We start from the raw sequence: 27,561 nt of genomic DNA on the forward strand, positions 1-27,561 counted from the left end.
TTTGTGCGTCCCGTACGTGCTCTCTCCTAGTATTACGAGCTAGGCAGGGACTTGTGCTTCTCAGAAGCGGCAGCTTACTGTAATGCCATTGCTGATATTCATGACGAGTACGCAGTTTTGCCATACAAACAGAAGCTTGGCTCGTTAACTAGCAGGCTGCTATTAACGCGTGTCCGAACGGGTTTTTTGAGAATCAGCTGAGTACTTGGTCAATGGTCTATGGTGATTATGGGCAAGACGGACTAGCGCCGATCTGATCTCAATGAATAATCTAGTGATATATTTATGTACAAGGACTGTACCAATTTGGTGAGGCTGCTGAAATTGCTGCAACAGTGACTTCAGCCTTAGTTGTGTATCGCGCCCCCCACGGAATTCTACTTGATGGTCGGCCAGTCTAATTGTTACATCTCAAACTGACAGTCCTCCACAAATTCTGTGCACTTTTTTTTAAATCTTTCTTGCATGCTGCTGGTCAGCTCTCGTATGTCTGATTCTACTTGCTGCCCTCAGATGCTTAAGAGTATCAAACCTGGCTCGTTATGACTGAAGTCTGCACGAAGACGATACCGAAGTCTTTGATGCTTAGCCCCGCGACCTCAGTTGCCAACGGCGAGGAGTCTTTCTCCTCTGAACGGCAGCATCCTTAGCTCTGTCCCATCCACGTAAACAATGCGCTCTGCGCGCTGTTCCAACACGTAGTTCGGACACACGAGCCCCTTGAGATAGCGCGGTCTCGACGCCGTTGACAACATCTCCACCACCAGCACCATCGCCGGTTCACCGCCTGTCTCCCGGCGTCCCCTTCCTCCTCTCTCCGGCCCGCTCTCGGCCTCGACGCATACACAGGCGTACTGCTCTGTCGTTGCGCAGGCACAAATACCCACAGTCGCGGATACCGCCGACGCACTCCCCGCATCGTCGTCCCGCTAGCCACGGCACTCTCAAGACCGCGACACTCTACTACCAGCACGCTCTGCGCGCTGCTGTTGGCGGAGCTGCTCGTTTTGTTACGCATTGAATTCAGCCACACCGAGAGCTTGAGTGCCCTGTCGCTACACCATGCCGCCGTCTGCCGCCGTCCGAGGCCGGTCGGACGCTCCGAGCGACTCACCATACTCTATCTTCCGCGACTTCGACACACTGCGAACTGTACCCTCGCCCGCGCAGTCTAGCGCTGTGTTTCTCCCATCATCATCGTCTACGTCGTCCTCTGGCAAATTTCCTTCCAGTAGTAGTGCTGGCGCCACTGGCCCCATTGCGCGTTCTGGCGCCACCGCCGCTTCTACAACTACGAAGTCAATATCCACCAGCATACCGCGGATATCTCAGACAACGAAGACGACGACGACGACCACTACTACCGCTATTCCACACCCTTCATCACCAGCGTTCACAGGAACCTCGCCACTACTCGCACCCTCCTCATCCGCCCTCATCTCTGCGCTCGGGCTTTCCGCTACAACGGACATCTCATTGCTCTCGGAGCGCGAGCTTGAAAAGACTGTTGTGATGATAGGCGCTGCCGGCAGCGTGCATGCACTGCGTGTGGCTAGTGATGCACTTCAAGTTCGCGACGAGCAATTACGCATGCTGGCCGAGCAGTGCATCGCCCGTGGGATGCCGCAAGATGAACTTGATTTTGTCCTGCAGGTGCCCGTGCAGCAACTCGAGGAGAAGAGAAATCTCGAGGCAGTTGAATCTGCCGCTGCAGCTGCAGCAACGTCGACGGCGCTGCATCCGCCGTCAGGAAGCGTTGGGTCAATCGGCAGCAACGTTACACAACCGATCACATTTCGGCGACCGGTGCGGAAGGCCAAGTCTTCGTTTCGCCTGCCCTTCTTTTGGCGGCCAGACGAAGATGAAGGCGCAGAGTCGTTATCGGTGTCAACGGCCTTGTCCGCCGGTACCTCAGCAACTAGTGCAAGCGGCTCATCAAGGCGAGTTTCGAAGCTCACACCACCGCTATTCTCCGACGACGAAGCAGGTGAGGACGAAGACGAGGATGACGAAGACGAAGATGATGAGGACGATGGTGGTCGGTCGTACGAAGCGCGCATGAATGCTTTATCAAAATCAGCCATGTCGACAACCTCCTCATCATCATCAAATATTGCGTCTGCGGTTCGGAATAATGTCAACAACTTTGTCAGGCGAACGACGGCTGCTGCGGCAGCGATGACCAGTAAATCAGAAGACTCTAGGGACAATTATGACAGCGATCGCGAACAAGCTGCATGCAGCTCCGACGACGATGATCTAGTAGTGGTCAACGAGAAGGGCGACGAAGTGCTACGCGCGTCGAGTGCCAACACATCGGACGACGAAGGATTCGGCCCAGCATCTTTGTTCCGAAGCGCACTGCAATCGCCCTCCAACGCGGCTAGCACTTCCGAGAGTCCCAAAAAGTCCGGGATCCGCGAACACGTTAACTCGCGACCAACCACTTGGCGGAATCCAGATGGAAGCATGGATGAGAAACTGGGCCACGAGCGTATGCGGTTCCCTGCTGAGTCTTCTGCGTTCTACCCAACTGCCACATACTTACACGGGCGGACGTCGCTGATCTCACAGCACCTACCGGACTCGCATTTACTTCACCACATACCCCACACACAAGTCGACAGCGGCGTGCTACCACCGAATGCGGGACCAGTGGAGTTGGAAAATATTGTACCGCAGAGTATCCAGCCGCCTACACTACTGCAGTCATGGAACGATCACTACAGGTCCGAGGATACATACTTGCTGACGGACAGGTTTGGATTCATTTACGATACGCACCACAAGCCGGTACTGCCACCTACAGAAACTGGGGCATCGGTGGTATCCGTCGGCGCTCGCTTTTTGGATAATTTCGACGACTTTTTTGATCGCGAGCCGTCGGCGCCACCGCGGCCTCCTTCTACGGAAGAGGGAAGCGACAGCCTTAGCAAGCCTGAACCCGCTCACCTTGTAGGCGGTTCGCAACAGCAACAGAGAGGTGCATCGCTTACATCGGGCGACTTGGAAAGGGAAGAGGCAGCAATGGAGAAGGAAGACCCGCTCGAGACCGTTCGCACTCTCCTCGCACAGTTGACAGATCTCCATGATTCACTACAGCGTGCACAGAAGTCCCGATGGGACGAGTTCTTGCGGAAGATCAGCGAACTGAGTGGTGTCGGTGGCGACGGTAGCGCATCGGCCGCGATTCCGACGATGATGCTCGAGTCTGGCGAGGTCTTTGGACTCTACGGACGCGCGCTGAGTGGGAACAAGTACCTAAACGGACGCTCTCGGTATAAAGAGTTTCGTGCTCTTGTGCTGGGCGGCATTCCCGTTGTGTACCGCTCAAAGATCTGGTCAGAGTGCGGCGGCGCGGACAGCGTCAAGGTGCCGGGTGAGTACGACGAGCTTGTTAACGCGGAAACGACCGGCGACGTGAGTGCTACTGAGGCGGAAGCGTGCGCGCAGATCGATCTTGATCTGTTTCGGACGATGCCTTCGAACGTGTTTTTCGGGGGGAAAGGGCCAGGTGTGCCGAAGTTGAAGCGAGTGTTGCTAGCGTTCAGTCGACGGAATCCGAAGATCGGGTATTGCCAAGGCATGAACATGATTGCGGCGACGCTGTTGCTTACGCATCCGACGGAGGAAGACGCGTTCTGGTCGTTCGTGTCGCTGATTGAGAAAACGCTCCCGGAAGGCTACTTCTCGCCGCCGCTAACGACATCGCGCGCCGATCAGCGTGTACTCAAGGCTTATCTCCGGGAACTCCAACCCAAGCTGTACGACCATCTCGACAACGATTTAGGCGTGGATATCGAGGCCATTACATTTAACTGGTTTTTGTCATGCTTCACTGATTGCCTCCCCGCCGAGGTGTTGTTCCGCGTCTGGGACGTGTTCATCTGTCTCGAGGGTGAGCCTTACTTATTCCGTGTCGCACTCGCGCTGTTCCGCGTGTCCAGCAAGCAACTTCTCGCGCTTCGGTCCGCAGCCGAGGTGTACTCATTCATGAAGGACATGGCGGCACGGCCGATCAGCATCGAGGGTTTGATCCGACTTGCGGACTCGCTGCGTACGCAGGTGCGGGACGATGACGTCAAGGCGCGGCGGAAAGTCGAAATCCAGAATATGGAGGATGAATTGGATTTCTAATTGGTTTTGGGATGTTTGTTTTGGCATATTGTTTTGTTTCATATTAAATGGCGTTATGTGAGGTGTGGTGGTTGTCCAAACAAAAAAAGTGGTTGCATCTGTTGTAATGATATAGACAGAATTCATCTATTCCTCTCCCTCCTTCATCAGCTAATATGAGCAAAACGCCGTATATATACCCTAGTTTTCTCTGTGTTGTAGTTTGGTTCACCGTAGGGGCATGCCGGTCTCTCTACTATTCCGCACGGCATGCTCGAGCTCGCTGACGACACGCAGTGTGCGCAGTCTCGGAAAGGTCTGCAGATGCTTCGTCATCTCTGCAAATGCGCGTGCCGCGCGTGCGTTTGCGCGCGCGATCTCAGCGCGAGTGGCGTCGGAGAGCTGCGCGGGGGCTGGGAGCGGCTTCCGCGCCTGTCCGGTCGGCGTACTCGCGCCGGCGGCAGACGGGCTCGTGATGGAAGATGGCGGCACACCGGCGGCAGCTGCGCTGAGTGCTTGTTGCTGGAATGCACATACCTGGCGCACGATGTACACGAGCCACGCGAGTCCGCGGAGCAAGTTCGCGGCGGCATGGACTTTGGTGAGCGCCGTGTAGACCGGGAGCGCGGTGTTGTAGGGACGGAGGACTTCGCTTTCGAGGCGGGTGTAAGACGCAGTCGCAGTCTCGAGGGCAGCAGAAGTCGTAGAGAGTACGGTGGAGGCGACGGAGAGGGTTGAAGCGTGGGCAATCAGTGCGGAATGGTTCTCGACGGCCTGGGATCAGGGCGTGTTGTTAATTGTGGCGCCAGGAACAGAGAAGCGCGAGGGGATCTGACCTCCTTGTGGATACTCTTCTCGACCGCTTCAAGATCAAACTGCACGCGCTGCTGCGCTGCGCCAAGATCGACGCGGGTGTCCGTCGCGGTGGTCGTCGCGAGCACAAGCGAGTTGCAGAATCCGACAGCGTCGAAGTCGGGGGCCGTGAAGAGGCGGTAGTCGATGTACTCATCTTCCTCATCGTTTTCGTCATCTAAAGTATTGGTAGGGAGGGTAGATGACGGAGCGGGTAGGATTGCTGATGTTGTAGATGTCATTGTGACTTGAGAATGGGCACCGTAGGAGGGGGCGGTGAAGATGAGGACCGTCGCGGCGCTATTCCGAAGACCCATCAGGACCATATCACAACCAACAGAACACACATCTCCACAGCATATCTACTATTACAGCTAACATATATTTACCAGCCATATCGTGACCATGGCAGCCTATCGTACAATCTCATCGCTACAACAAATGCCATCCCATGCCTCGGAAAAAAACAACCCTGTACACCCTGTTGCAAACACACGCGCTAGTATATATACGACATCACTCCTCCTCAGAACTCGACTCCTCCGAATCGTCATCCGACGACTCATCATCAGAGGAATCCGCAGTCTGACTCTGGATCGCCTTCAGTTGCTTTTCCAGCTGCGCGACATGCTTCTTCTGCTCCTCCTTCGTTTTCTTCTTTGCCTTTTGCGCCGAGCTTGTCACCGCGGCAGGAGATGACTTCACCGCCGCACCCGGAGAGTTCTTTGTCACGTAGTTGTACAACTTCACTAGCGTTACCGGATCCAGCTGATCGACGTCGAGCTCAATCTCGTCTTGCGAATTCTTCAGGTGCGGCATAGACTCGTGGATCATCTTGACGACATGAGTCAGCTTAGCACCAGAAAGTGTTGTTATCTTCTCCGACAGCTCCTTCTTCATGTCGTATGAAACATGCGGAATCTCCTTAGGGATTGCAGACGAAGTCTTGGACTTTTTCTTCTTGCCAGACAAGCTCGTCAGACTGTTCTTCCGCTTATGCTCCTTGTCTTTCTTCTTCTTCTTCGACGTGTCCTTCTGCATCTTCTTCATCATGAGTAGCTGACTCTGCATGTCCGCCAGCTGTCGCTCAAGGTTGGAGATTGCCTGGTCGCTCATGTCCTCATCCTCCGACTCTTCTGACGACGACTCCTCTGGCGACTCGGCTCGCACTGGCGGCGGCAGTTCCGGCCTCTCGGCCCACTTCTTTTCGAAAACTAATTCGAGCCGGCGACCCATTGTATTCACTGGTGAGGACTCGGGGTTGAACTTGTAGCAATTCCTAAACATCAAACGCACATCCTCCTCAAATTCGTCGCCCGTCTCATACTGATTGTTATTGAGCTTCTGCTGAATCGTACTTAGGTCCATCGGCTTCTTGATTATACGGAAGTAAGTTGGACAGTTTAGCGCCACCGGGTCGACAGGGAGCAGAAACGGGTAGGAAAACGCTTCGTACTTTTTGCTTTGCAGCTCTTTCAGTACGGTCCCACAGAACTTTAGTTCTGCCGCATATTTCTTCCGCCGCGGCTTGGCCTCGCTGTAGGGAAGATCTTTCGGTCGTGGCGGGTGGATCTCCCGCTTGGGACGGCCGCTGTTCTCGTTCGTCGAATCTCGCCGTATAATGGGGATGCCAGATGGCGTAAGCGCGAACGAATCCTCTGGCCGCGACATGCTCTTCTTCCGTTTGCCACCAACGACGTCAGTCTTCGCAACTTCGACTGGCGGCATTTGTTTGAGCTGACGATCAAACGAAGCTCTGAGATTCTTGCCCATCTCGGCTATCTTCGATTCGGGCCCATTGTATCGAACACAGTTGCTCACGATGAGGCCGAAATCGTCGACAAAGCTATCGATAGAGGAGTATTCGCCACCGGTAAGTTTCTTCTCCATGGTCGAGAGATCCATTGGAGTAGTGATGATGGTCGGGTAGTCAGGAATGTTGAGCTTGACCGGGTCGACCGGTACCAGGAAGGGATACGCATCCTTCAGCCGCTTCAAGGACCGTAACATTGAAAGCGCGAATTTCGATTGGTGCTTCGGGATAGGGCCAGACGATGACGAGCCGATAATGTCTGACGCGACGGCGGATTCGTCGTCGTCGTGCTCGGACTTAACGCGCTTGGCGGGCGGTTCTCCCTCGTCAGAGGCAAAGTGCTTTTCGGGGAGGGACGCAGAGTCGGCGGAACCATTAGCAATGGACTCGGAGTGGGTGAGCGGCGGTGAGGGGATCGGAGGGGAGAGAGGCGCGGTGCCGGCGGCGGGAGCCTTCAGATCGAGGGGGACGCGAGCGCTGGCAGACTTGTCAGCACATAATCTCAAACTAACAACAAGCAAAAAAACACACCTGTCACCGATGTCCACGTCGTTGGCAGGAGCGGGGTGCGTGGGGGCAACGGGGTCCATGAGTGCCGTGAAGAGAAAGAGAAAAGAGAAGCGGCGAGTGGGCACGGGATATGAGCGCGCAGTGCCAGGGCTAGGGCTGCGTGCGGACCGGGGCTGGGGCTGGGGCTAGGGCTCACGCGGGCAGCGGACGGCGACGATGACCGCTCACGGGAACTGCCCGCTTTTTATTGCCCTCCGCTGCGAGGCGCACTGCCGGCCCGGTCCGCCCCGCTCATTGGTCGCGCCACACTGGCCTCCGCGCAGCAACCGTCCCGCCCGCGTATACGCCAGCACGCACACACCACAGGAGGCTTGCGCCACGCTCGATCCGTACTCGCTCACGCGTGGATCACACAGCACAGCCCCTGGCTAGTCCAAGCGGATCACAAAAAATATCGCTCACGCGAACACGGGCCCTTCCGCCTCGTACTCGTCTCGTGCTCGGCAGTCCTCGTATCCATACTCGGATCAACACATGTACCCACTCAACTTCGCACCCAAACAGCTGGTGCCGCCCAGCGATCCCCTCAAGGTCGCCACTGTAGGTAGTCTGCACAACAAACACCCTCCGTTGCATCTGCAGGTGGTGTCGCAAGTCGTAGTCGGTCTCGTTAATCGTTCGCTACTGCCGTTGTATCAGCGGATGTCGAGTGTCAATCATCATGACCTGCCAGTAATTCCGCAGCCGGCGACCACCCAGTTAGTCCGTAACCAACTCATGACAGTGATCTACGGTAGAGTCCATGGTTGCAACGAAACTTCTGGACCAGCGTACTGAGCGTGCCATTCTTACCGCCCCATCTAGTCAAGCGGACAAGTAGTAGTCCGTCGTGAACTAGCGCGCTCCAAGAGAGCTCTCTGCACAGTTAGCAATTCCCTCATCACGCCCTCAGCAAAAGAGTCAGTAAGAATAAATCAGTCAACAGTTCAGTCCAGCATCCTGTTCATCCTCGTCGTCCTGCATGCACGTAGATCAGCTGCCTGGAACCACGTTTTATTAGCTCAAGCTCATTCGCGTCGTCATCGCGTTTGCCACAATCAACTTGGCACAGGGTCAAAACAACGCACTTTTCGCTTTCTTCCTCGCTCACTCGCTACCACGTATATACCTGCCAGAGTCGCCGAAACCATCACACAGAAAAAAAAACAAGCAAACAGCACTGCTGACGTAGCAGAGGGTGGGCGCGCTGCACGCGATAAGTTTGCAGGCGAGGACCGGAAAGGTGGTTTGGGAACGCTTTTGCTCCCGGCTCTTCACTCTCAAAGCTATAGTGTTTACCCGGCCTCGCTCTCCCGTTGCACCTTCCTCCACCATGCCTCTCGTTGACAAAGTTCAAATCAATGCGAAAGTCATACAAGTTAACTGGCTTTATCGAAACAGTAGTAAGCAACAAACTAAACTAGATGATTCACTGTATCACACTCCCGCATATACCTACACCGTCGCGGTATGTCGCGACATCTCAATCAGTCTTCGAATGCCCACCATCCACTGCCCACATTCGTCCATCCGCGTCGTTACAAGGTTGACCTGCACTGCTTGCGCAGTGTCAAAGTCCTTTGCGGCAAGCGCCTGCGCAAGAATAATCATCTCCCGCACTGTCTCCGCGGTTAGCAGATCGTTATTGTTCAGGTGGTCAAACAGGATGTTCATCCGCTTCTCCGCATCTGCAACCTGGCGTGACACGCTCGCCTGATTTATCAGTCAATACTCATCTTCATTCTCTTGATCGCTTCATCCAATACTCACCGGAACCTTCTGTTTCACGCGCGCCATCTCCGCGCTGAGGAGTTCGACTATCGTCATTGCCTCCGCTGAAATGTGCGATCGGTCGCCCGGTGCTAAATCTCCTTAGAATCATAATCCCTTCAGCATCAAAATCTGCAACATACGGTACTTAGACGGCGGAAGCACCGCATGCGGCGCGCCCGACAGCGACTCCGCAACCACCGACTGCGCCGGACTTACGGGCCGCGGCGACGGCTCTGGTCTTGGAGTCACAGGCGGGGGAACAAAGTTCCCCGTTGGCGGCGCAGAGTGCTGTTGTGGCGGGGCTGCCATGGTCGCCACTGGCGTGCTCGATGGCACAGGGGCATATGGATTAGGCGGTCGTGACGGCATGCTCGAGGGTGGCGGCGGTGCATACGGGTTCACCGTCACCGGAGCTTGGCTCGCTGGTGCTGGGCCGGCCGGTGCGTATCTGTTCGGCACCGGCGAAGGGCCATTAGAGACTGCCGGTGCAGTTGTAGGTGCATATGCGGATGCTAGTCCTGACACAAACTCAACCTGTGGCGGCGCGTACAAGTTCGCCTTTGGAGGCGCTGCTGCGGCAGGTTGGGTGGCAGGCGTCTGCATTGGCGAAGGTGCAATCGACTGCGGCGCTCTCGCATTCGTGGGCGGCGGCGCAATGGTCACTGGCGGTCTATTAAAGGATGGCGGCGTGGCCGAGTTAGCCACTGGTGGCGCGTACGACGACGGACCTAGAGGAACGTTTGGATTGTACGGTGCTTGTCCCGGGAACGGAGCCATAATAGGTTGTGCTGCTGGCGCCGGCGTCTGCTTTCGCGACGCACTCGCCTTTAACACCGGTGCGTCGTTCCAGCCGCCGACGTCCTTCGTACCGGACTGGTGTGACGTCACTGGAGGAGGTGGAAGAGGCGGCTGTTCAATATGGTGCAGGTGTGGTGGAGACGTGATGACTGGAGGTGGCGCGGGGATCGACAGACTAGAGCGATATGCGTGGCCATAAGGCTGTGCCGCACCAGAAGTCGCTTGGGCGTACATCGGCATAGGTGGCGCTACGGACGCGGCTTGTGTCGCTGTCTGCGGTTGGTACGGCTGGTACGGAGATGCGGTCTGCACCTCTGGCAACGGCGTGTATGGCGAGTATCCAGCAGCCGCGGCAACGGGAGCAGCAAGTGCCGGCATATAAGACGAGTAGCCAGTGTTGGCCATCTGAGTCTTAGCCGATACCACAAATCCAGAGGTATTCGCCTTCGAAACCCGCTCCGTCTCCAACGACGCAAGCGGATACTGCGTAGGCAGCAATACCAAATACCTGTGCGCAAGATCCAAAAATCCCTGACTCGCAACAATATTTGCGTACTCCTTGTACGCCTCGTACAGACGCGCAAGATGCCACTCATTTGAGCCGTCCTTCTTGTTTCCCAGATCAGTGTACTTCACCGCGTTCCGGAACACAGTCACCTTTTCGATAAAATCCTGAAGAGACTTGATGTGAATTCCAAATGGCGTCAGGTCGTCGGTAGCGATCGCAAGCGCAGCCTGCTCAGCCTCCATGAGCTCCTCGATCCAGATATCGACCAAGCTCTCCAGCTTTGCGCCGGCAAGGTAGCAGAGCGCGGCGCTCTTCCGCAGCTCCAGCGCATCGTCTCCGCTCTTACTAGCCCGCGCAGCGTCAAGTCGGCTGCCCAGTTCCGAAATTAGCGTACCAAATTCTGCGTCCGTAGAGAATGTACACAATGCAACGACGACTTCCTTCCAATTCACAATATTGGCATTCGCAACAAGGTCATCAAGGTTCTTGCCCACAATTGCAGACAACACCCGGACATATGACGGGCCGTTCTTCTTCTGTTCAAAAAAGGCAGCTTGGACCTTCTTTCGGCACGCGTCGTCGCCAGAGAGCGCAAGCATGAAAGCGTCAGATAGCCGGTCAAACTTCAATGCAATGTCAACTGCGGCCAAGAAATCGCCGAGAATGATCGCCTGTGTAATGCGCTTATCAGCGTCATCCGTGGCGGCATCGAAAATCGTGAATACTCCGCTCGACGCAGTTGACGGTGACTTCGAAACCAACGCCTCGGTCTTCGACGTAGACTGGTCTGTTATGCTGTTGAAGAAATCAGCACCACCGGTCTCTCCTACGAACATTGAATTCGCAGGCTCTGCGCTCGTTGCCAACCCCTCGGTGGCATTGGGTTTCTCCTCCTTGGCAATACCGTTCACCGCCGTTTCGCTGTCCTTGATCGAAAGTCCCTTGAATCCGTTTAGCACGTCCTCTAGTTCCTTAGAAGTGTATCCAAGCAAGTCAATTATCTTTTTTTTCGGATTTGATTCGTACAGCGCCAGAAGCACTTTCCAGTCATTCTTTTCCTTTTCGGACGTGACATTGGCGCTACGGGCCTCTGCAATCGACACCAGATTCTGGCCCTCCAGCGCAGTCGCAAACTTCTTTGTCTCCGCCGCCATCGATGGTTCTATAATGAACTTTCGGATCTTGACATCAGACTTGTGCGTCTTGCTATCCACCTGCAGGGTGACAAACTTTCCGCCAAATCCAAACGAAGCGCCGATGGGACGACGAAGCCACTTCGGCGGCTGATTCAACGAAAATGTAGGCTGCTGAGTGTCGGTATACGATTCGGAATTCCAGAAATCATTGCCCTCTGGCTTAGGTGCCGCTTCCGCAGTCTCCGCCTTGTTGGTGTTCTGCAGTGTCTGCACCACAACCTTGCCATCGAACGACGCAGACGCGAACACATCCGGATTATGCGAGAAGAAGCTCGTCTGAAAAGTCCAGTTCGTGGCGATCGGGAACTCGCCCAGCATCTCGCCGGACTGTGGGTTCCACAGCAGCGTTCGGTTGTCTTTGCCGCTGGAAAGCAGCAAGTCCACATCACGCACGCACCAGGACAAGGACAAAACACCCTGGTTGTGCCCCTTCAATATGCGTTCCGGTGCATTCGAGTTGCGCAGATCCCACATCAGGATAACTGGGTTGCTGTCGTCCTCGCAAGCAGTAATTAGCTTGGTAGAATTTTCGGGGTTCCACACGACACTGCTAACACCGTGTCTGCCGCTGCCAGTCGAGCCGGGGTAGTAAAGATGCAAGATTTCTCGTCGGTTCTTGAGATCCCATACGGACGTCGAGTTTGTGCTGCCAGCCGTAGCCAAGATATGGGCAACCGTGCTGTTCCACGATACAGATTCGATATCACCGAGGCGGGACGACGTGGTTCCAGGAGTGATAGGCGTGTTTGGTTTGTCAAGATCCAAAATGTAGATCTATAGAAGAGATAGCTCTGTTAGAACCTGCATACCAGCAATCAAAGCATCACATTGGCAATTACCTCTCCCTTCGCGCCTGCAGATGCAATCAAATTTGCCTGGACCTTGTTGAAGTCTATGCTCTTTATGGCACCACTATGCTGCGTCTTTTTGAGCAGAGGCGTCGGGCTGTAGAACAAAAAAACGTAGGTCAGTTCAACAAACACCAATGATCTCGTCTTGCTTCTGTTCGTGACCCACCTTGTCTCCGTAGTCAATGCATCCGGATCCCACACAGTCAATGCGCCGTTTTCCTGAGCAGTCGCAATTAATCCCTTCGGACGACTGGCGGAAACGCCGCCCCAAATCACATCGTGGAATCTATCGTCACGGTCAGCTCCATGCGCTTCCCTTACGCTAAGCCAGCCATCAACATTCATACCTGGCATCAGTGCTAAGCGACACCTTCGGTCTGTCAAGGAGATTCCCTGAAGATGACTTGCCGGCGAGATCAAGATCCCATAGCTCAAGCGTCGAGGACGACGAAAAGTCGGCATCGACCGCGCCAGCGACTGTGCCCGTGACAATCTGGGGCGTCTGTCCACCGACGGAGAACGCAAACGTCGCCGTTCGAGGGATTTCCTTCAGTTTCACCATCTCTCGTCAGCAAGAACTTGTTCTAAATAGTGTGCACCCTGGAGATCAGAGGTGGATTGACGGAGCGCTGCTGAGTCTTCGAAGGGGACGTGGCTTGTCCGAGCTCAGTTTCGAGCCGCCAATCGCGAACTTTAGCACAAGCCCCTTCGCGAACACTGATCCACGCACGCCTCGGCCTCATCTATTATGTTGCGCGAGCACCAACTATACACTTGTTCTCGAATTACATTATTCCTACTAGGTTACACGCGGACAGTACCTGATTAACTCATAGCAAGGTATCATAAATATGCCACACTTCCTGTTCACGCAGCAGACGCAACCACCTTGAATCCCTCCGCAACCACCTTTTGGATCTGCTCGTTCTTGTGCGGCAGCAACGACAACGCATATGTGACCTCGTTCCACTGCTTTTCGTTATCGCATCTCGGCAACCGCACCGCCAGCTTCTCCGCAAGCTGCTTTGCGTGCTTTTCCTTCTCTATAAATGATGATAGAAACTTCAAGATCTTTTTGAAGCTGTCCTCTGGTAGACCTTCGTCGGCAGACAACGTACTGAAAATATCTGTGTACGCGTTGTAGATTGCGTTATCTTTGCGTGCGAGTTCGGTGAAGAACATCTTGGCCAAATCGACAATGCTCTTCTCGTCATCTTCGAGGCATTTTGCCATCTCACCGAGCTGCTTCTTCACTTTCACTTGTCCGGCGAGAATCAAAAAAGTAAGTGTCATAAGACATGTACGCTGCACAGTCGAGTCGGGATCATGTAAACGGCGGTACAAAAAGTCAGTGTTCTCGTCAATTATGTGATTGAAGCACACCGCCATATCACCCAGTGCAATCACAATGTTGCTTCGAGTCACTGGATCTCTCGACTTCTCCAAGATCGTAAGCAGCAAGGGCAGATTATCCTCGCAGTAGGCAGCCGACACACACATGAACTTTGCTAGACACAGTGTCGCTGAAATCTGTAACCGCGGATCATTGTAATTCAAATTGTCGGAGCAGATCTCGGTCACGAGCTTGCCAAACCTAGACAGCAGTGCCATATCGTCATATAGAAGCTCGCGCTCGCGAATCTGGCCCATTGCTTCGGTAAAGTCGTCCTCGGATGTACCACCAATCAAGTCCATTTCATCCCTTGATGAATTTGCGCTTTCTTCCTTGTCTGAATAACCTGTTAGCTAAAGCTCTCCTTGGTTGCGCTTAACAACTCATACTCTTCTCGGAAGCCATCTTTCGGCGCTTGAACTCGTTTTCGTATGACTCCATTAGCACTATTTCTTTAACTATAGTATTTGTTAGCACCATATCGCTCATATACTCCTCTATTCAGGAATGCTAACTTGCAGTATGGCCAACCAAGAACAGCAACTGCGAAAGGCCACATGTTGCAGACTGTTTTCGTCCTGTCACCGCGTCTAGATGATTTCCAAACACAGCCCTCGTCTTCTCCCGAATGGCTTTCGCACAGATAACATCCGGTCGCTTTGCAAGAGCACACAGGGCATTGAGAGCCTGCTCGGCAAGAGCGTACCACTCGGGGCTCTCCGAGTACATGCAGAGAATCGAAGCTAATTTCAAAAATATGGCGTGCTCATTCTCAAACTTCAAAGACACTCGCTGCAGCGCGACGCAAGAGTACTTCGCCAGCACGAGATCTTGCCCGCCGAGCATGCCCAGTCCGATATGGTAAATAGTCTCAAGCTCACGGGATACAATGTTGCTGTCATATGCGCCCAGCATTCCCAGAATAATGATCGCGCCACGTCTTTGTGCCTTGGAAATATCTCGCTGTTGGACACCATACACTTGCCACAGCTTCTCTATCACGAGCTCCGGCATCTGGCTTGCCTTCATCATGATAAATAATAACCTCTCCAATGATGTCATTTCTGCCGCTGTGGCGCCGTAGGTCAAACTGATCAAATTTCGAGCAATGAAGGTACACTTGTCGCTATTTGAAAATCCGTCCGGAGCAGTGAAGAATAGAGTTGCATAGCATTCGACAAGATGAGTTTGAATACCGCGACCCTCGTCATTATTGGCCTTCGTCCAGATAAGATGCAGCATTTTTCGGACGCCGAGCTTGGCCGTGTCGAGCTTATACGCGTCCGCGGCAACAAAAAAGTCCATGGCTTCAATGACCTCGCTTTTGTTTTTCGACGACAACAAAGAGCAAATTACTCCGCTTGCCTCATGTAAGGACTTAATAAAGGAGATTGCTTCCGTGTAGTACTGTTTCGTAAGTTTAAGCATGTTGATAGCTTCAATCTGGTCGGCCTGTCGTTGCAGCGCATCCGTATTTATATCAGCTTCTTCCAAAAACGCAGAAGGCTCGTCCAGCAAGCCGTCATCGATACGAGATAAATCGCCTGGCTCATGAACATCGTCCTGTGCCTCATCAATAGGCGGTAGCAACTTCTTCAACTCTGCGTTCACAGCATCTAGTCTTTCTTGCCACAACTTCAGGGGCAACTGCCCACCATGCATGACGCTAAACGGATGGGTCGACATCAATCGCGAGATCAGTTTGATAGCGTTTCGGCGAACAAAGGACGACTTGTCTTCGAGACTCTGAATCGCAAGTGATGTGATGGTTTGTCTGCGCTGGAGGAATTTGATGTCGAGTCTGATACTGAATTAGTACGAACTTGTGAGAACCTGCATGCTTTGTAACTTACTCGCAGAGCTTGATGAGCATTTGAACAGTCTTCGAACGGCAGTACGGGTTGATATCAAGGAACCGCTCCTCGAGAATATCAAAAAAAGAGTTGATCTGATTCTGCGACTCGCCCGATACATCCTCTTGTCGGAAAAGATAGACGATCAAGTTTCCGCAAACTTCTATCAACGCACATCTTAGAGCATACGACTGAGTCGTGTTAGCATCTTCCACAACGTGCACAAGCCGCAAGAGTACTCACGTCGCTATCTAATTGTCGCACAAAGTACGACATTTTCTGGACCATCAACTTAGGCAGCAGCTCCGAAAACTTGACAAGGAATGCAGACACCGACTTGGGACCCTTTGTGTCGTTGCTGTTAAATTCCTTGTTGCTCAATTCGCGCAGAATATCGTCAGAAAGCTGCGCATAGTCATATTGTTCGTAGAGAATCTGTAAAAGTTCGGCAATTGTTTCCGAAAGGTGGTCGTAGTACGTAAGGTCTTGAATGAGTGTTGTTTGCGCTCCTGTATTAAGAATTAGTTTCCAGCCAAGCAAGCAATTATCCAGTCAAGCATACCAAATGCATGGCCATGATACTTAATCGCAAGACAAATACTCTTGAAGACATGCATCTTCAACGTCGCATTCTTGATATTAGTTTCATCCTCCAAAATCAAATACGCTGGCCGTGTAAACAAACTGATGAACAGATCACGCTCCGAAGTCGTCATAAACAGCTTGGTAAGTTTGAGCTTCTGCACCTTACAAATCGTTTGTAATGCAGCCACGAGACACTCGGCTACTGCCCTATTGCTCTGTGCAGCTTCCGAATTTGGGTTCTTGCCCTTTGATCTCGACTGTTGATAAACAGTGCTCTGTCTACTGTGTTCAGCTGCGGCGATTGCCCATTGAGCAAGAAAACTATACACTTCTAACAGTCGCTTTTGCTGAGAAAATAATTCATGCTCGTCCGCCTCAATAGCGCCGCTTGTGACATCAGCTTGCGCAGAGAGACTTGAGATTATGAGATCAGTCAGTCCGGCTTGAATGGCCGGCGACAGTTGTGGGTAGTGTCTGTTACTTAGTATCAGTACACCAGGTTCATTGAGCCACCAGAGTACATACATCAGCAAATACTCGAGAACCTCGAACGAGTTCGACTGCAGAACTGCCGTGGTGTCAAGCGAGATCGCCTCAGTGACGGCATCCAGCAATGCCGCGGGCTCGTCACCAAAGTCATCATCCGAGACCAGACTCGCCGGATCCGTAAGATACGCGTTGAGATGCTCAGATAGGTCGAAATTATCCATTGCGCTCATTGCGGAAGCAGCAGCAACAGTAGTAGAGAACACGAACAACGCGAGATCGTATTGTTGTGATTCGGTTGGGAGAACTCTGAGACGTTGCCAGGACAACGACGCGCGAACTTGCGCCGGGCACGCGTTCATCTATGCAAGAGCATCAACAACACTACTGTCACACGCTCCACGACAACCACCTGTGTGGAATTTGCGATACTGCTACGAGCGCTCATTTGGCATGGCATCAGTAGTTGACGCCGGGGCCATCGTTGCTCCGATCCCATCTACTCATGAGGAAGACGCGCCTATTTCTCGCGTCAACGTTGTTGACACCACCACTTTCAGGATCGCGGGTCGCGACTCCACCATTCTCCAAGAACTCACAGAGCCTACAGAAGACGATGACGACGAGTCGGGTGCCGAAGATCGTGACGGCGACGATACGGATCGCAATTGTGAAGAGGAGTCCGATGCTAAGCAAGAGGAGGCGACGTTCAGTGAAGACGGTCGGGACGACGGCACAGAAATGCAAGCGGAAGTTACCGCAAAGATGCAACCACCCCCACTTAGACCGGCGAAGCAGGTGATTGAACCATACTTTGACGGGGCGAATGAAGCGGAAGAGGAGGAAGACTGCGATGATCGTGATTCCGAAATCGACTCACAGTTTGCAGAAGAATTGGACGCGTTTGCGCAGTCGTTTCCGAGAATCTCGAAGAGGTACCGTTTACTGGACCGAATTGGCGAAGGTGAGCTCTGTTGTACGCGCTGTACACATGAACAGGGTAGTAACTGGTACAGGCACTTTTAGCGTCGTGTACAAGGCGGAGGACATGGACTATGACTACTACGACAACTGGTGGGACTCCTCCGACTCTTCCTCCAAGACGCGACTGCACAGCCCCGACTATGAGATTTCCTCCAAGAAGCAGAAGACTTCCCACTCGACCTCGACGGCCTTGATCAAACCCGCAAGCCCACGACGGCGATTCGTAGCGATCAAGCGCATCTGCGTGACAAGCAGTCCTCAGCGAATTCTGAACGAGCTGGTACTCTTGCACCGCTTGTCCAGCCAGATCTCCAAATGCGAGTCCATTGCGCCACTAATAACTGCGTTTCGGGATGAAGATCAGGTTGTCGCGATATTGCCGTATTGCAAACACGCAGATTTCCGAGTGAGTTGTGTCTTCACTATCGTCTGTAGCTTCGGCCGTCTAACTAGTGTTGAGCTCTTCTTCCGGGATCTGCCATTACACGAGTTCAAGTACTACTTCCGATCCCTTTTCAGCGCTCTTGAGCATGTTCACAGCGAAGGAATAATACACCGCGACGTGAAGCCTACGTAGGACCTTCTCTTTGCGCCCTTATGTTTGCGAGCACATCTGACTTATTTTGCAGAAACTTCTTGTACAACGTTCAGAAGCGATGCGGGGCGCTCGTCGATTTCGGTCTGGCCGAGGTATTTACACTACCGTGATCTGCTGTGCTCGGTCAGAGACTAACAATCCACGCAGATGGAGGTTAAAGATCCCGCCTCGTGCGTGTGCACTCACACAGCCGGCAACGAACATAGTAGACATCTGAGCGAGAAGCAAGGCGCCAATGGATACCCTAAAGTTGACACCCGGTAAGTCGTTTGCTTTCTCCCATCCCGGGCGTTACTCTAACGCCATTCAGTCCTGGTCGTCGTGCAAACCGTGCAGGTACGCGTGGCTTCCGCGCAGTCGAAGTGCTGTTCAAATGCTTGAACCAGACGACCAAGATCGACGTGTGGTCAGTCGGTGTCATTCTGCTGTCTGTGTTGACGCAGCGGTTCCCCTTTTTCAATTCCACTGATGATGTGGATGCCATGATCGAGACCGCAACTATTTTCGGAAAGCAGAAGTTGTCGGCATGTGCCAAACTTCATGGCATGTTCCTCGGTTGATCGCATATATTACGGTAATGACTAACACTATGCAGGTGCGATCTTCGACACAACTATTCCTACGATTCCAGATCAAGCATTTTCGTTTGAAGAAATTGCAGAATGGGCGAGAACATCCTCCGGCACAGCCGACAGGAAACAGAAAGAGATGCTTGAATTCGTTAGGACCGATCCGGACCATGTTGACGCGTTTGACTTGTTAAGGCGGTGTCTAGACACGGACTTTCGACAGAGAATAACGGCAGCAGATGCATTGCAGCACCACTTCTTCAGTTCCATCACAGCAGCGTGAGTGAGCGGCAGTGGCCAGCAACTAGCAGGAGTGTGTATAGTATTGTCGCAGGTCAATGAAGAGATTCGCAATGAAGTGAGTTGGTATCTATGGTTTCAGCACACTGTAGAAGCACAGCTCGCAGACGTATGATAGTTATCTACACATCCGATTTAGAAGAACACCTTGTAAAATTTGTGCCATTATGATACAACGAAAATTTATATTCAACACTTTTAGAGGTGCCAAACTCCTCTATGCGACGAGCTCAACAACACCGCCAGCGGCCTTGATCTTCTCCTCGGCGAGCTTGGAGACGAATCGAGCCTTGACAATGACGGGGGTCTCGGGCAGTCTGCCCTTACCAAGAACCTTGCCATAGCCGAGAGCAAGGGTGTCAATGACGGGGGCGACGTCGCCAGACTCTGCGAGGTACTTCTCGCGGGACTCGGCGGGGATAAGTGTCCACAGCTTGTCCACGTTGATCGAGGGCTTCCAGAACTAAGGAGGTGTTAGAGGCCGATATGCGAATGCCAAGCGAGGAGGACGTACATGGTTCTTTTGGAGACGGAAATATCTCATACCGACTTTACCGAAGTAGCCAGGATGATACTTATCCATATTGGTTCGGTGGTGGTGCATACCACCGGCGAGACCACGACCACCTGAAGAATGCAAAAATCAGAGAATATTCAAATTGTCGAGGCTATTGTTGTCATTGCAAATCCCGATCAGGACCGACCGTGACGACAAAATGCAATAACAAACACAGCAACGATATCAAGAAGAATGAAGATAGTGCTATTTACCGGGATGCTTGCGGTGCTTGCCGACACGACCGTGGCCGGCTGCAAAGATAGTCAGCTATACGATTCCACCACCCGCGCTGCATGCGAAGAGATCAATAACATACCCGAAACATGTCCCCTGAGTTTCCGAGTCTTTGTGGTTCTGGTCGGCATTGTGAGTGTCAAGAGGCGTGACCGTCGGCGTGCGGTTGACGGAACGATGCAAGATAGAATTAGCACAAAATCGTCGTGATCGAAGTCGTGTTTTGCCCAAGGAGCCCCCATCTGCAGCATCAGAGTTTTACCCGGCCCTAAAACGCAGTCACGCATATGCTCCGCTGTTAGGGCTTGAAGGTTAGGTCTTGTGCGGCTCAGCCGCACGCCGCACGTTGAAGCTTTGCTATGAACCTTATTGTTTGCTCCCAAGCTGCGCGCGCTCTTGTTTCGATGTGGCTCGCGCGTCGCGACGCGTTGCGTTTTCGGGACGCTCTTGTTGCTGCTATACTTAGACAACCCCCAATAATGTCGACTGCTACACACTACCAGCAGCAGCAAGTATTTGCGGCGATAAATGCGCAGCCAATCGTTGCGCCACCGTCGCCTCCGTCGACTCCGCCTCACTTGATAAGCGTGTGGGTGGACCCTGCCAACGATGAACAACACTTCGACCATGACAATGAAGTTGAGGAGAACGAGCAGAACGAGGACCATGAAGACGAAGATTACGAAATTCATAACGACGAGAATAGTTCACCTATCGTGCAAGCTCTCGAACGGCACGGTAGTGACGCCCGTAACCGCCGGAATGAACAGCGTCCCACAACCCCATGCACAGCTATACAAGAGACTGCGAAGTTCCCGCCAAAGCTCGGGCTTGCGACGCCGGCTGAGAAGGATTTAGTAATTCATTTTCCGTCCTCACCATCGCCAAGCGGGAACAGAGCCACGCGGAAGCGAAAGCGTACTGCAGACGAATAAGGACGATACCTGCTGAAATTGGTGGTTCATGCGCTATGGAGTATTTGCTTGGGTTCTTGTCAGTTATTTATGACTTTGTATGTACTGTAGTATATCACGACATTCACGAACACTATATTTAGACTACACGTCCTAGTCAAGTACCAAGAGCACCTTTACCTCCGCCAGCGTGCGTGGGAAGACAGACCGTGGGAATTCGATATTATCGATAATGGCCTTCTCGACTTTGGAAAAGTCCTGTGTGAACATCTTTGCTGCGGCCTGGATAATGCTGTTGCCGAGCCGAGGCGATGACAGACGCTGCAGCAGCGTCTGCGAGTCCATCAGTGCCGAAGGTAGGAATTCGTCGAGCGCGATCGACATCTCTGTGATTTTGACCTCCTGGAATTGCTCCAGATTTTTAATCACCGTCTGTCGTCGAGTTAGTGGGAGTTCAAGCACTAAGTAAGAGAAAAGCTTACGCCGACCGGCATGTTCTCCAAGGCCTCAAGCGCAAGACGCAGTTTTGAGTCGTCGAGAAATTTGTCGTGCAGAATCGCGATTGAGCTGTCAACATGATCCGTGATGTGTTTGCCAAACTCTGCAGTCTTTTGTTTCGTGAACTGATAAAAGTCCAACGCCGTCTGCACTGTCAGCCATCCCGATAAAATATCGCCACAAATGAAGACTCACCTTTGAAGCGTCAAAGCAATTGATCAAAAATATATCCTTCTCGATCGGCATCATCCCGCTAACGTCTGCCATCGTGATACAGCTTGTGAGATACGGCTCCAGCGCCTCCTCGATGATTTTACTGAACTCTTTCGTCCTAGCACTTTCATCAAGCGCAAAGGATGCGTCGAAAGACGCCATGAGTGTCTTCATATCGGTTAGCGCGACCTGCAAAAATTGTGGAGGCTGAAGTTCGGTGCTAATTGCGGGGAGGTCGGTCTGCACGGCGTTTATGCGTTGCTTGATGGATCTGTGAAATTGGTTCATAGCCGACGATTCGAGACTTCTGGATGTCAGAATGAGGCTTGCAGGCACATTGCAGTTAAAAACTTACACTCGGAGAACGTTGAGTAACTGTGCGGACTCATTGAGATATTTTGAAAACACGGATCGGTAAAACACGAGAAGATTGTATATCCTGTACGCAAGACTAGAATCTATACTTCCGACCAGAACCTGATCAATCCGCGCTTTCAAAGGTTTGCACACTGCTTGCATGTTTTTGTCGGCAAGTGTGCGAATCATCGCATTTATGTCAAACTCATCTTCCGCAGTCGTCCACGGCTCGCTAGCAAGACCCTCTTCAAGACCCTGCTTAATCCCTCCATCTTCCGAAATAAACAACATTTCAAGAATTTCCTTCTCGTTGACGGTCTCGGAGTGCGTCCACGCAAGCATGTCGCCGACGTATCTGAACGCGTCGTAGGCGAACAACTCAATCGGCTTCGTGCCCTCGGTGAGAGCGTCAAGAAACTCGCGGAGTACAACTTTTTGCCGGATCTCAGAGAGCCCGTCGAGGCAGATTTGTAGGAGCGAGGAGCGTTCGGCAAGCACGCCGAGGGAGCGGCGCATGAGGCGGCGATGCGACGGGTCGTCCGCGGTGATGTTGCGGATCTCGCGCTGCACCCAGTAAAATAGGCGGTCGAAAGCCATGTCAATGTCTCTTGAAATGTCGTTCATGATTTCGGGACTAGAAAGTTAGCACGCGGAGATCATAAGCAAGGAAAGAAATGAACCGTACCCAATCACTGGATTTTCGTCCGTCAGGAGTGCCTGACAATCCGCGTAAATCTTCTTCGCCTTGTTAAAAGTGTAAAAAAACTTGTCATCGATCTTCTCAGCTGACGAACGTAGCGTCTCGACTTCTGCGGGGCTCATGATAAAGTGCGTCTGCACTGCGTCCAAAATTGCTTGCTTGGACTGGACTTCCTTCTTAGTCGCAGACAGCTTCTCTTCGTCGGCAAACAGGTTCTTTGTCATTTCCTTTGACTTTTCCACGCTTTCGGTAAGCTCACCTACAAGGGAGTTCATGTTTGCGATGGACAAGCCGATAGTCTCGAGTTGCTACGCCAAGTAAGCACACGTTCGCCATGAAACAGTCATAGTACACATGCCATTGCGATATTAGAGAATTGCTCAAGCACCTGCCCGTTCGCCTCAATCACCTCCGCCTCGACGTTCGCTCTGAACTGCCGCCGCATCTCGGGTGTGTTGTCCTGAATGCGCTCACCGAGCAGCTGCAGGGCGTCGCGGATGCTCGAGTCGGCATAGGAGGTAGAGAGGATCTCAGCGAGCTTGAGCGAGAACAAGTTTGAACGCGATGAACCACCGCTAGATACCGGAAGCGCAGTTGGGGTTCTTGCGGGTGCGACATCATCGGGCGCGACGGAGGTGAGGGGATCGGAGCTGTCGAGGAGGGATGTCATTGTAGAGAGGATGGCGGCGGGCTGGTGAGGTTGGCAATTTATTGAGCCGCGAGCTGCTGGTAGACGACTTCTGCGGGAAAGTACGACGATGAAAGAATAAATGAGCGCAGTAGTGGCAGTAATTGCACCTAGTTGGCCATGCAGAGGGCCACGGGGTTCGAGGTTGGTCGTGGAGGCCTGGTTGTCATGAATTTTTAAGGTCGCCCGCAGCTTCACGACGTTGCCAACTGTACGCAAGTCCCTCCACGACCACGACCACCTTCTCCATCCTGCATGCGCACAACTACACGACACGCGTCCCGTCACCATGACCACAACCACTACCAACGGCGTGCTTGCGCGCATGTTCGGCCGCGATTCAGTGTACCACGATCTTCAGTCCCATGACGATAACCTCTATCGCGAGCCGGATGTTGAGGCCAACTTCGGGATGTTTGAGTCTGATCCGCCGGTTCATCGGCGCAGCAATGGTACGGCAGCGGGCTCGGCGGGGTCTACGTACTCGACGTATTCATCATCGGCAGGATTACCGTCGGTTGCGGACCTGAACGAGGCTGACGAGAACGAAGGCGATGACGAGCCGTCGCCGGATCTGATTGTCGACAGAGGTGCTACTTATCCGCCTGCCACAATGCATCTATCGCACTCCATAGTTCCTGACGTATCCTCCCCTGCTACCTCTACGACGAACCCACAACGACAACCTATCTTGGAGGAGGACCATGACGAAGTTCCACCCTCCATTATGTTCGAACAGCCACGCGCCACGCAACAAGCCTACGCATCTTTCTCTTCCTCTGCCGCTCGCCTCCGCCGCAACCCAAGCGGCAACGAAGGATGGCATCCGTCCCGCGCGGAGATGTCGTTCAGGTACATGAACAAGTCGTGGTTCGGTGGGCCTCATGGAATCGGAAACTACCCCGCGCCGCCACCGCCGACCGAACTACCTGCACCACCGGCGGATATTAGTCCGCGTCCGCCAAAGTGGATAAACCTCGAGTCGTCGTATTTGGCACCCGGAGTTGCCGCCGCCGCAGCAGCAGCGACTAGTAGCCAGTCGCTGACGCAGAATTTGCCTCCACCGCCGTCACGGATCGATGCCGCATGGCCGGCGTCTCGTACCACCAGTGACGGGACTGCGGCGCAGCAGCAGAATGAGGACGAGGTGATTCGGTTTGGTATCAACGACGCGCGTGCGCGCGCAGTGTGGAAATGGGCGAACGTGAAGGACCTGGATAACTTTCTTACCGAGGTATACGAGTACTACAACGGCAAGGGGATGTACAACATCATCGTTACACGGATCATCAACCTCGCCACTCTTGCTTTCGTGGTCGGCTTTACAACTTACCTAAGTTCGTGTGTGAACTATTCGATGCTCAAGTCAAGCCACCACTTGTCCGAGGTGCAAGTGCCATATTGCACATCGCAGCTCGGTGCGTTCACCACGTTTTGCCTGTGGGTGCTGAGTTTGGTGTGGTTTGCGAAGCTAGCAGAATATTTGATTGATATCCAACGATTGCTGCATATACAGGAGTTTTATTACCATTTGCTCGGGATTACAGTGCGGGATATCCAGACCATCTCGTGGACGCAGGTTGCGGAGCGGCTGATGATGCTGCGGGACGACAACCCGCTGACATCTGCCAGTGCGCAACGTCGATATATGGGTCACGTGTCTCGGCAGCGCATGGAGGAGCGAGACATCGCGCATCGTATCATGCGGAAGGATAACTACTACATTGCGATGTTTGACAAGGATATCCTAGATCTGAGCATCCCTTTGCCGTTCTGCCGGCGCTTCAAGTGGCTGACTCGCAGTCTCATGTTCAATCTTGACGTGTGCATCATGGCGTATGTGTTCAACAAACAAGGGCAGGTGAATTCAATGTTTTTGCGGTACGACAACCGCAAGAAGCTGTCAGAGGCTCTGCGGCGACGGTTCATGATCGTGGGGGTTTTTAATCTCATCTTTGGGCCTTTTCTAATGGTCTATCTTGCGTTGCTGAACTTCTTCCGGTATTTCGATGAGTACTACAAAAATCCGGGCACGATCAACACGCGGCAGTACAGCAGCTTCGCGGAGTGGAAATTCCGGGAATACAACGAACTTTACCACTCCTTCCGGAACCGGCTCGATTTGAGCTGCTACCCTGCGACCGAATACGTGAACTCGTTTCCCAAAGAGATGACGAATCAAATTCTGCGGTTTGTCGTGATCGTGTGCGGCGCGTTCGCGGCGGTATTGGCGGTCGCGTCGATTATGGATCCGGAGCTATTCATGTTTGAGATAACACCGGAGCGGAACGTGTTGTTCTACATTGGTGTTTTTGGTTCGTTCTTGGCTGCAGCGCGGGGCATGATCCAGGACGAACGACTCGTGTACGATCCTGAGGAGAACTTGCGGTTTGTGGCGCGGTACACTCACTACCTGCCGGCGCAGTGGACGGGACGGTTGCACACGGAAGCGGTACGGGACGAGTTCACGCAGTACTACTGTTTGAAGATCGTTCTCCTTGTACAAGAAATGCTGAGTATGGTGCTGACGCCGTTCGTGCTGTGGTTCTCACTCGCGAACTGCAGCGAACGGATCGTCGACTTTTTCAGGGATTGCTCATTATACGAGGATGGCCTCGGGTATGTGTGCGCGTTCGCGGTTTACGACTTTAGCAAGGAGCCGCGACTCCGGGGGACCGCGCATGACGAATGAGAATAGGGACAGGAGTTTCAGTACAGTACATAGATGGGCAGGCAATGGCGTTGGGACGCAGGGAGTTAGAGCATAATGCTATTGATATCGATCCACATCATCCAAGCGAGCTGCTGAGCGTGGGACGCAGACCATCTGTCGAGCGCGGGAGAAGAGATCGCCCAGCTACCGTCATCCTGAGCAGCGGCGTTTAGAGCATCTAGACCATCCTTGGCCGGTGTAACGGTCGAAGTGAGCTTTACCAATGCATCCATGCTGCGGAGGGCGTCGATGACGTCGTCCTGGCGGATGCCGGTCGCGCGGGAGATGTCGTCGATGGAGAGCGCGAAGGGGGTCATTGCGCGCGGCTGGCGGCCGGACGTCACGAGCGGGGTGATCGCGCGGACTATCGAGGCGGCCCAGTACCGCAAGTAGGTGGCACGCCCGCGCTCGGAGAGCGGCCGCTCGGGAGAGCCGAGCACGCCGTCGAGGATCGAGAGCTGGTAGGAGAAATCGATGAGCAGGTGGCCGATGCCGAGGTGCTGGAAGGGAGGGAAGACGAGGATGCAGGCTAGGTTGTATTCGTCAAAAGAAATCTTTTCTTTGGAGAAGAAGCCGACGGCTTGCTCAACGTTCGGAGCGGTGTGGTGGAATGCTACGTAGAACTCGAAGCGATCGACGGCGAATAGGATGGATTTAGTGTCTAGGAAGAGTTTCGCAAAAATGCAGAGGCATTGGCAAAAGAGCTGAAGGTGTCAGCGGGGGATCGATCAAAGATGAAGAAAGAGCTGACGATACCTTGTAGGCCGCGCCATCGACCATGCGGATGGAGTACTGGTTGTTCTGGTAGACTAGCTGGCCGGGCGTTTCGAAGGTTCCTTTGCACGCAATCTGGGAGGAGAATGAGCATGACGAGGCGATCGGCAAAAAAACAAAAGAGAGGTACGACACACAAGGTGGGCAGCCATCGTGTAGCCGGCGATGGAGTGCTTGAAACAGCGGTTACAGACAAACAAGTAGTCGATCATGTGGCCGACGTGGAAGTCAGGGACGAGCTCGTAGAGGACGGGACAGTCGTACCACGCGTCAAACTCGTACTCGTCTCCAAGGACCACAGCCTGTACATTGCGGTTGCTGTACTCTTCTTCCGATTCGTCGTCATCATCATCGGAGGCGGCCGATGGGGATGCAGGTGGAGCTTGAGCCACGGCGGGGACGGACGACGCAGGCACTGAAGGTTTTGCTGACTCGCGCCTCATGACCGTGCAAGAAGGAGCGGCGATCGCAGGCGGCACAGGGCGGCCGTGGGCGGGAGCATGGGGCGGCGACGACCGGCGACGGGAGCGCGATCGCAAGCGGGACGCGACGCGACGGTGCTTTGTTTACGCGCCGAATAGGTAGACGCAGGCGAGACAAGGGGTTTGTGCCGTGATCTGTGACTGCGGGTGATCGCCGTGATCCAGTGACGTCACGACAATGCGCCATGTCATCGCGCGCAAACAC

General features: G+C 53.4%; 10 protein-coding genes across 10 annotated transcripts; 3 read left to right on the top strand and 7 right to left on the bottom strand.

Moving 5' to 3' along the window:
• The first annotated feature begins 764 nt into the window (after positions 1-764).
• V1518DRAFT_419416 (rab-GTPase-TBC domain-containing protein) lies at positions 765-4,283 on the top strand. The gene has a single exon (XM_066904759.1). The coding sequence runs from the start codon at positions 1,063-1,065 to the stop codon at positions 4,135-4,137; it is 3,075 nt and encodes a 1,024-aa protein (XP_066758395.1). The 5' UTR covers positions 765-1,062; the 3' UTR covers positions 4,138-4,283.
• A 61-nt stretch (positions 4,284-4,344) lies between these two features.
• V1518DRAFT_375439 (Golgi transport complex subunit 5-domain-containing protein) lies at positions 4,345-5,210 on the bottom strand (the record flags this gene model as incomplete). Its single annotated transcript, XM_066901501.1, has 3 exons — positions 4,345-4,529; positions 4,611-4,890; positions 4,953-5,210. 3 exons carry the CDS (start codon positions 5,208-5,210, stop codon positions 4,345-4,347), a joined length of 723 nt encoding a protein of 240 aa, XP_066758396.1.
• A 179-nt stretch (positions 5,211-5,389) lies between these two features.
• V1518DRAFT_329569 (Bromodomain-containing protein) lies at positions 5,390-7,598 on the bottom strand. Its single transcript, XM_066901167.1, has 2 exons — positions 7,313-7,598; positions 5,390-7,258 (listed from the first exon to the last, which is right to left on the bottom strand). The coding sequence occupies exons 1-2, from the start codon at positions 7,369-7,371 to the stop codon at positions 5,485-5,487; spliced, it is 1,833 nt and encodes a 610-aa protein (XP_066758397.1). The 5' UTR covers positions 7,372-7,598; the 3' UTR covers positions 5,390-5,484.
• A 1,089-nt stretch (positions 7,599-8,687) lies between these two features.
• On the bottom strand, positions 8,688-13,179 carry V1518DRAFT_419425 (uncharacterized protein). Its single transcript, XM_066904760.1, has 6 exons — positions 12,804-13,179; positions 12,623-12,742; positions 12,445-12,550; positions 9,244-12,379; positions 9,101-9,192; positions 8,688-9,043 (listed from the first exon to the last, which is right to left on the bottom strand). Exons 1-6 carry the CDS (start codon positions 13,016-13,018, stop codon positions 8,786-8,788), a joined length of 3,927 nt encoding a protein of 1,308 aa, XP_066758398.1. The 5' UTR covers positions 13,019-13,179; the 3' UTR covers positions 8,688-8,785.
• Positions 13,163-17,037, bottom strand: V1518DRAFT_419429 (armadillo-type protein). The gene is made up of 7 exons (XM_066904761.1): positions 16,813-17,037; positions 16,265-16,761; positions 15,946-16,211; positions 15,703-15,893; positions 14,365-15,650; positions 14,239-14,307; positions 13,163-14,186 (listed from the first exon to the last, which is right to left on the bottom strand). Exons 1-7 carry the CDS (start codon positions 17,004-17,006, stop codon positions 13,324-13,326), a joined length of 3,366 nt encoding a protein of 1,121 aa, XP_066758399.1. The 5' UTR covers positions 17,007-17,037; the 3' UTR covers positions 13,163-13,323.
• Positions 17,038-17,149: 112 nt separating this feature from the next.
• On the top strand, positions 17,150-19,401 carry V1518DRAFT_419433 (kinase-like protein). The gene is made up of 7 exons (XM_066904762.1): positions 17,150-17,737; positions 17,790-18,163; positions 18,218-18,330; positions 18,387-18,447; positions 18,503-18,615; positions 18,666-18,898; positions 18,951-19,401. The coding sequence occupies exons 1-7, from the start codon at positions 17,227-17,229 to the stop codon at positions 19,205-19,207; spliced, it is 1,662 nt and encodes a 553-aa protein (XP_066758400.1). The 5' UTR covers positions 17,150-17,226; the 3' UTR covers positions 19,208-19,401.
• Positions 19,138-20,218, bottom strand: V1518DRAFT_456743 (60S ribosomal protein uL15). Its single transcript, XM_066906565.1, has 4 exons — positions 20,100-20,218; positions 19,996-20,034; positions 19,739-19,851; positions 19,138-19,687 (listed from the first exon to the last, which is right to left on the bottom strand). Exons 1-4 carry the CDS (start codon positions 20,146-20,148, stop codon positions 19,442-19,444), a joined length of 447 nt encoding a protein of 148 aa, XP_066758401.1. The 5' UTR covers positions 20,149-20,218; the 3' UTR covers positions 19,138-19,441.
• An 866-nt stretch (positions 20,219-21,084) lies between these two features.
• Positions 21,085-23,369, bottom strand: V1518DRAFT_375927 (oligomeric Golgi complex subunit 6; the record flags this gene model as incomplete). The annotated part of the gene is made up of 6 exons (XM_066901523.1): positions 21,085-21,363; positions 21,414-21,575; positions 21,625-21,946; positions 21,998-22,633; positions 22,685-23,007; positions 23,052-23,369. The coding sequence occupies 6 exons, from the start codon at positions 23,367-23,369 to the stop codon at positions 21,085-21,087; spliced, it is 2,040 nt and encodes a 679-aa protein (XP_066758402.1).
• A 157-nt stretch (positions 23,370-23,526) lies between these two features.
• Positions 23,527-26,409, top strand: V1518DRAFT_419447 (autophagy protein Apg9-domain-containing protein). Its single transcript, XM_066904763.1, has one exon. It carries the CDS (start codon positions 23,677-23,679, stop codon positions 26,077-26,079), a length of 2,403 nt encoding a protein of 800 aa, XP_066758403.1. The 5' UTR covers positions 23,527-23,676; the 3' UTR covers positions 26,080-26,409.
• V1518DRAFT_419450 (acyl-CoA N-acyltransferase) lies at positions 26,105-27,413 on the bottom strand. The gene is made up of 3 exons (XM_066904764.1): positions 27,012-27,413; positions 26,857-26,949; positions 26,105-26,804 (listed from the first exon to the last, which is right to left on the bottom strand). Exons 1-3 carry the CDS (start codon positions 27,315-27,317, stop codon positions 26,145-26,147), a joined length of 1,059 nt encoding a protein of 352 aa, XP_066758404.1. The 5' UTR covers positions 27,318-27,413; the 3' UTR covers positions 26,105-26,144.
• Positions 27,414-27,561: the final 148 nt, after the last annotated feature.

The sequence above is a fragment of the Limtongia smithiae genome, assembly GCF_038497785.1.
Source record: "Limtongia smithiae strain NRRL Y-17922 unplaced genomic scaffold V1518scaffold_9, whole genome shotgun sequence".
Classification (NCBI taxonomy): Eukaryota; Fungi; Ascomycota; class Lipomycetes; order Lipomycetales; family Lipomycetaceae; genus Limtongia; species Limtongia smithiae.

Coding starts and splice junctions, on each gene's coding strand:
- V1518DRAFT_419416 (XM_066904759.1), top strand. CDS start 1,063: ATGCCGCCGTCTGCCGCCGTCCGAGGCCGGTCGGACGCTCCGAGCGAC.
- V1518DRAFT_329569 (XM_066901167.1), bottom strand. CDS start 7,371: ATGGACCCCGTTGCCCCCACGCACCCCGCTCCTGCCAACGACGTGGAC. Junction 7,259..7,312: donor GACGTGGACATCGGTGACAG/GTGTGTTTTTTT, acceptor CAAGTCTGCCAG/CGCTCGCGTCCCCCTCGATC.
- V1518DRAFT_419425 (XM_066904760.1), bottom strand. CDS start 13,018: ATGGTGAAACTGAAGGAAATCCCTCGAACGGCGACGTTTGCGTTCTCC. Junction 12,743..12,803: donor TCGCTTAGCACTGATGCCAG/GTATGAATGTTG, acceptor CCGTGACGATAG/ATTCCACGATGTGATTTGGG. Junction 9,044..9,100: donor GCGTGAAACAGAAGGTTCCG/GTGAGTATTGGA, acceptor CTGATAAATCAG/GCGAGCGTGTCACGCCAGGT.
- V1518DRAFT_419429 (XM_066904761.1), bottom strand. CDS start 17,006: ATGAGCGCAATGGATAATTTCGACCTATCTGAGCATCTCAACGCGTAT. Junction 16,762..16,812: donor GTTCTCGAGTATTTGCTGAT/GTATGTACTCTG, acceptor ACTAAGTAACAG/ACACTACCCACAACTGTCGC. Junction 14,308..14,364: donor CTTGGTTGGCCATACTGCAA/GTTAGCATTCCT, acceptor CAAATACTATAG/TTAAAGAAATAGTGCTAATG.
- V1518DRAFT_419433 (XM_066904762.1), top strand. CDS start 17,227: ATGGCATCAGTAGTTGACGCCGGGGCCATCGTTGCTCCGATCCCATCT. Junction 17,738..17,789: donor ACTGGACCGAATTGGCGAAG/GTGAGCTCTGTT, acceptor TAACTGGTACAG/GCACTTTTAGCGTCGTGTAC. Junction 18,448..18,502: donor TCGATTTCGGTCTGGCCGAG/GTATTTACACTA, acceptor CAATCCACGCAG/ATGGAGGTTAAAGATCCCGC.
- V1518DRAFT_456743 (XM_066906565.1), bottom strand. CDS start 20,148: ATGCCGACCAGAACCACAAAGACTCGGAAACTCAGGGGACATGTTTCG. Junction 19,852..19,995: donor CAAGCACCGCAAGCATCCCG/GTAAATAGCACT, acceptor TGCATTCTTCAG/GTGGTCGTGGTCTCGCCGGT. Junction 19,688..19,738: donor TCCGTCTCCAAAAGAACCAT/GTACGTCCTCCT, acceptor ACACCTCCTTAG/TTCTGGAAGCCCTCGATCAA.
- V1518DRAFT_419447 (XM_066904763.1), top strand. CDS start 23,677: ATGACCACAACCACTACCAACGGCGTGCTTGCGCGCATGTTCGGCCGC.
- V1518DRAFT_419450 (XM_066904764.1), bottom strand. CDS start 27,317: ATGAGGCGCGAGTCAGCAAAACCTTCAGTGCCTGCGTCGTCCGTCCCC. Junction 26,950..27,011: donor ACACGATGGCTGCCCACCTT/GTGTGTCGTACC, acceptor TTCTCCTCCCAG/ATTGCGTGCAAAGGAACCTT. Junction 26,805..26,856: donor TCGATGGCGCGGCCTACAAG/GTATCGTCAGCT, acceptor TGACACCTTCAG/CTCTTTTGCCAATGCCTCTG.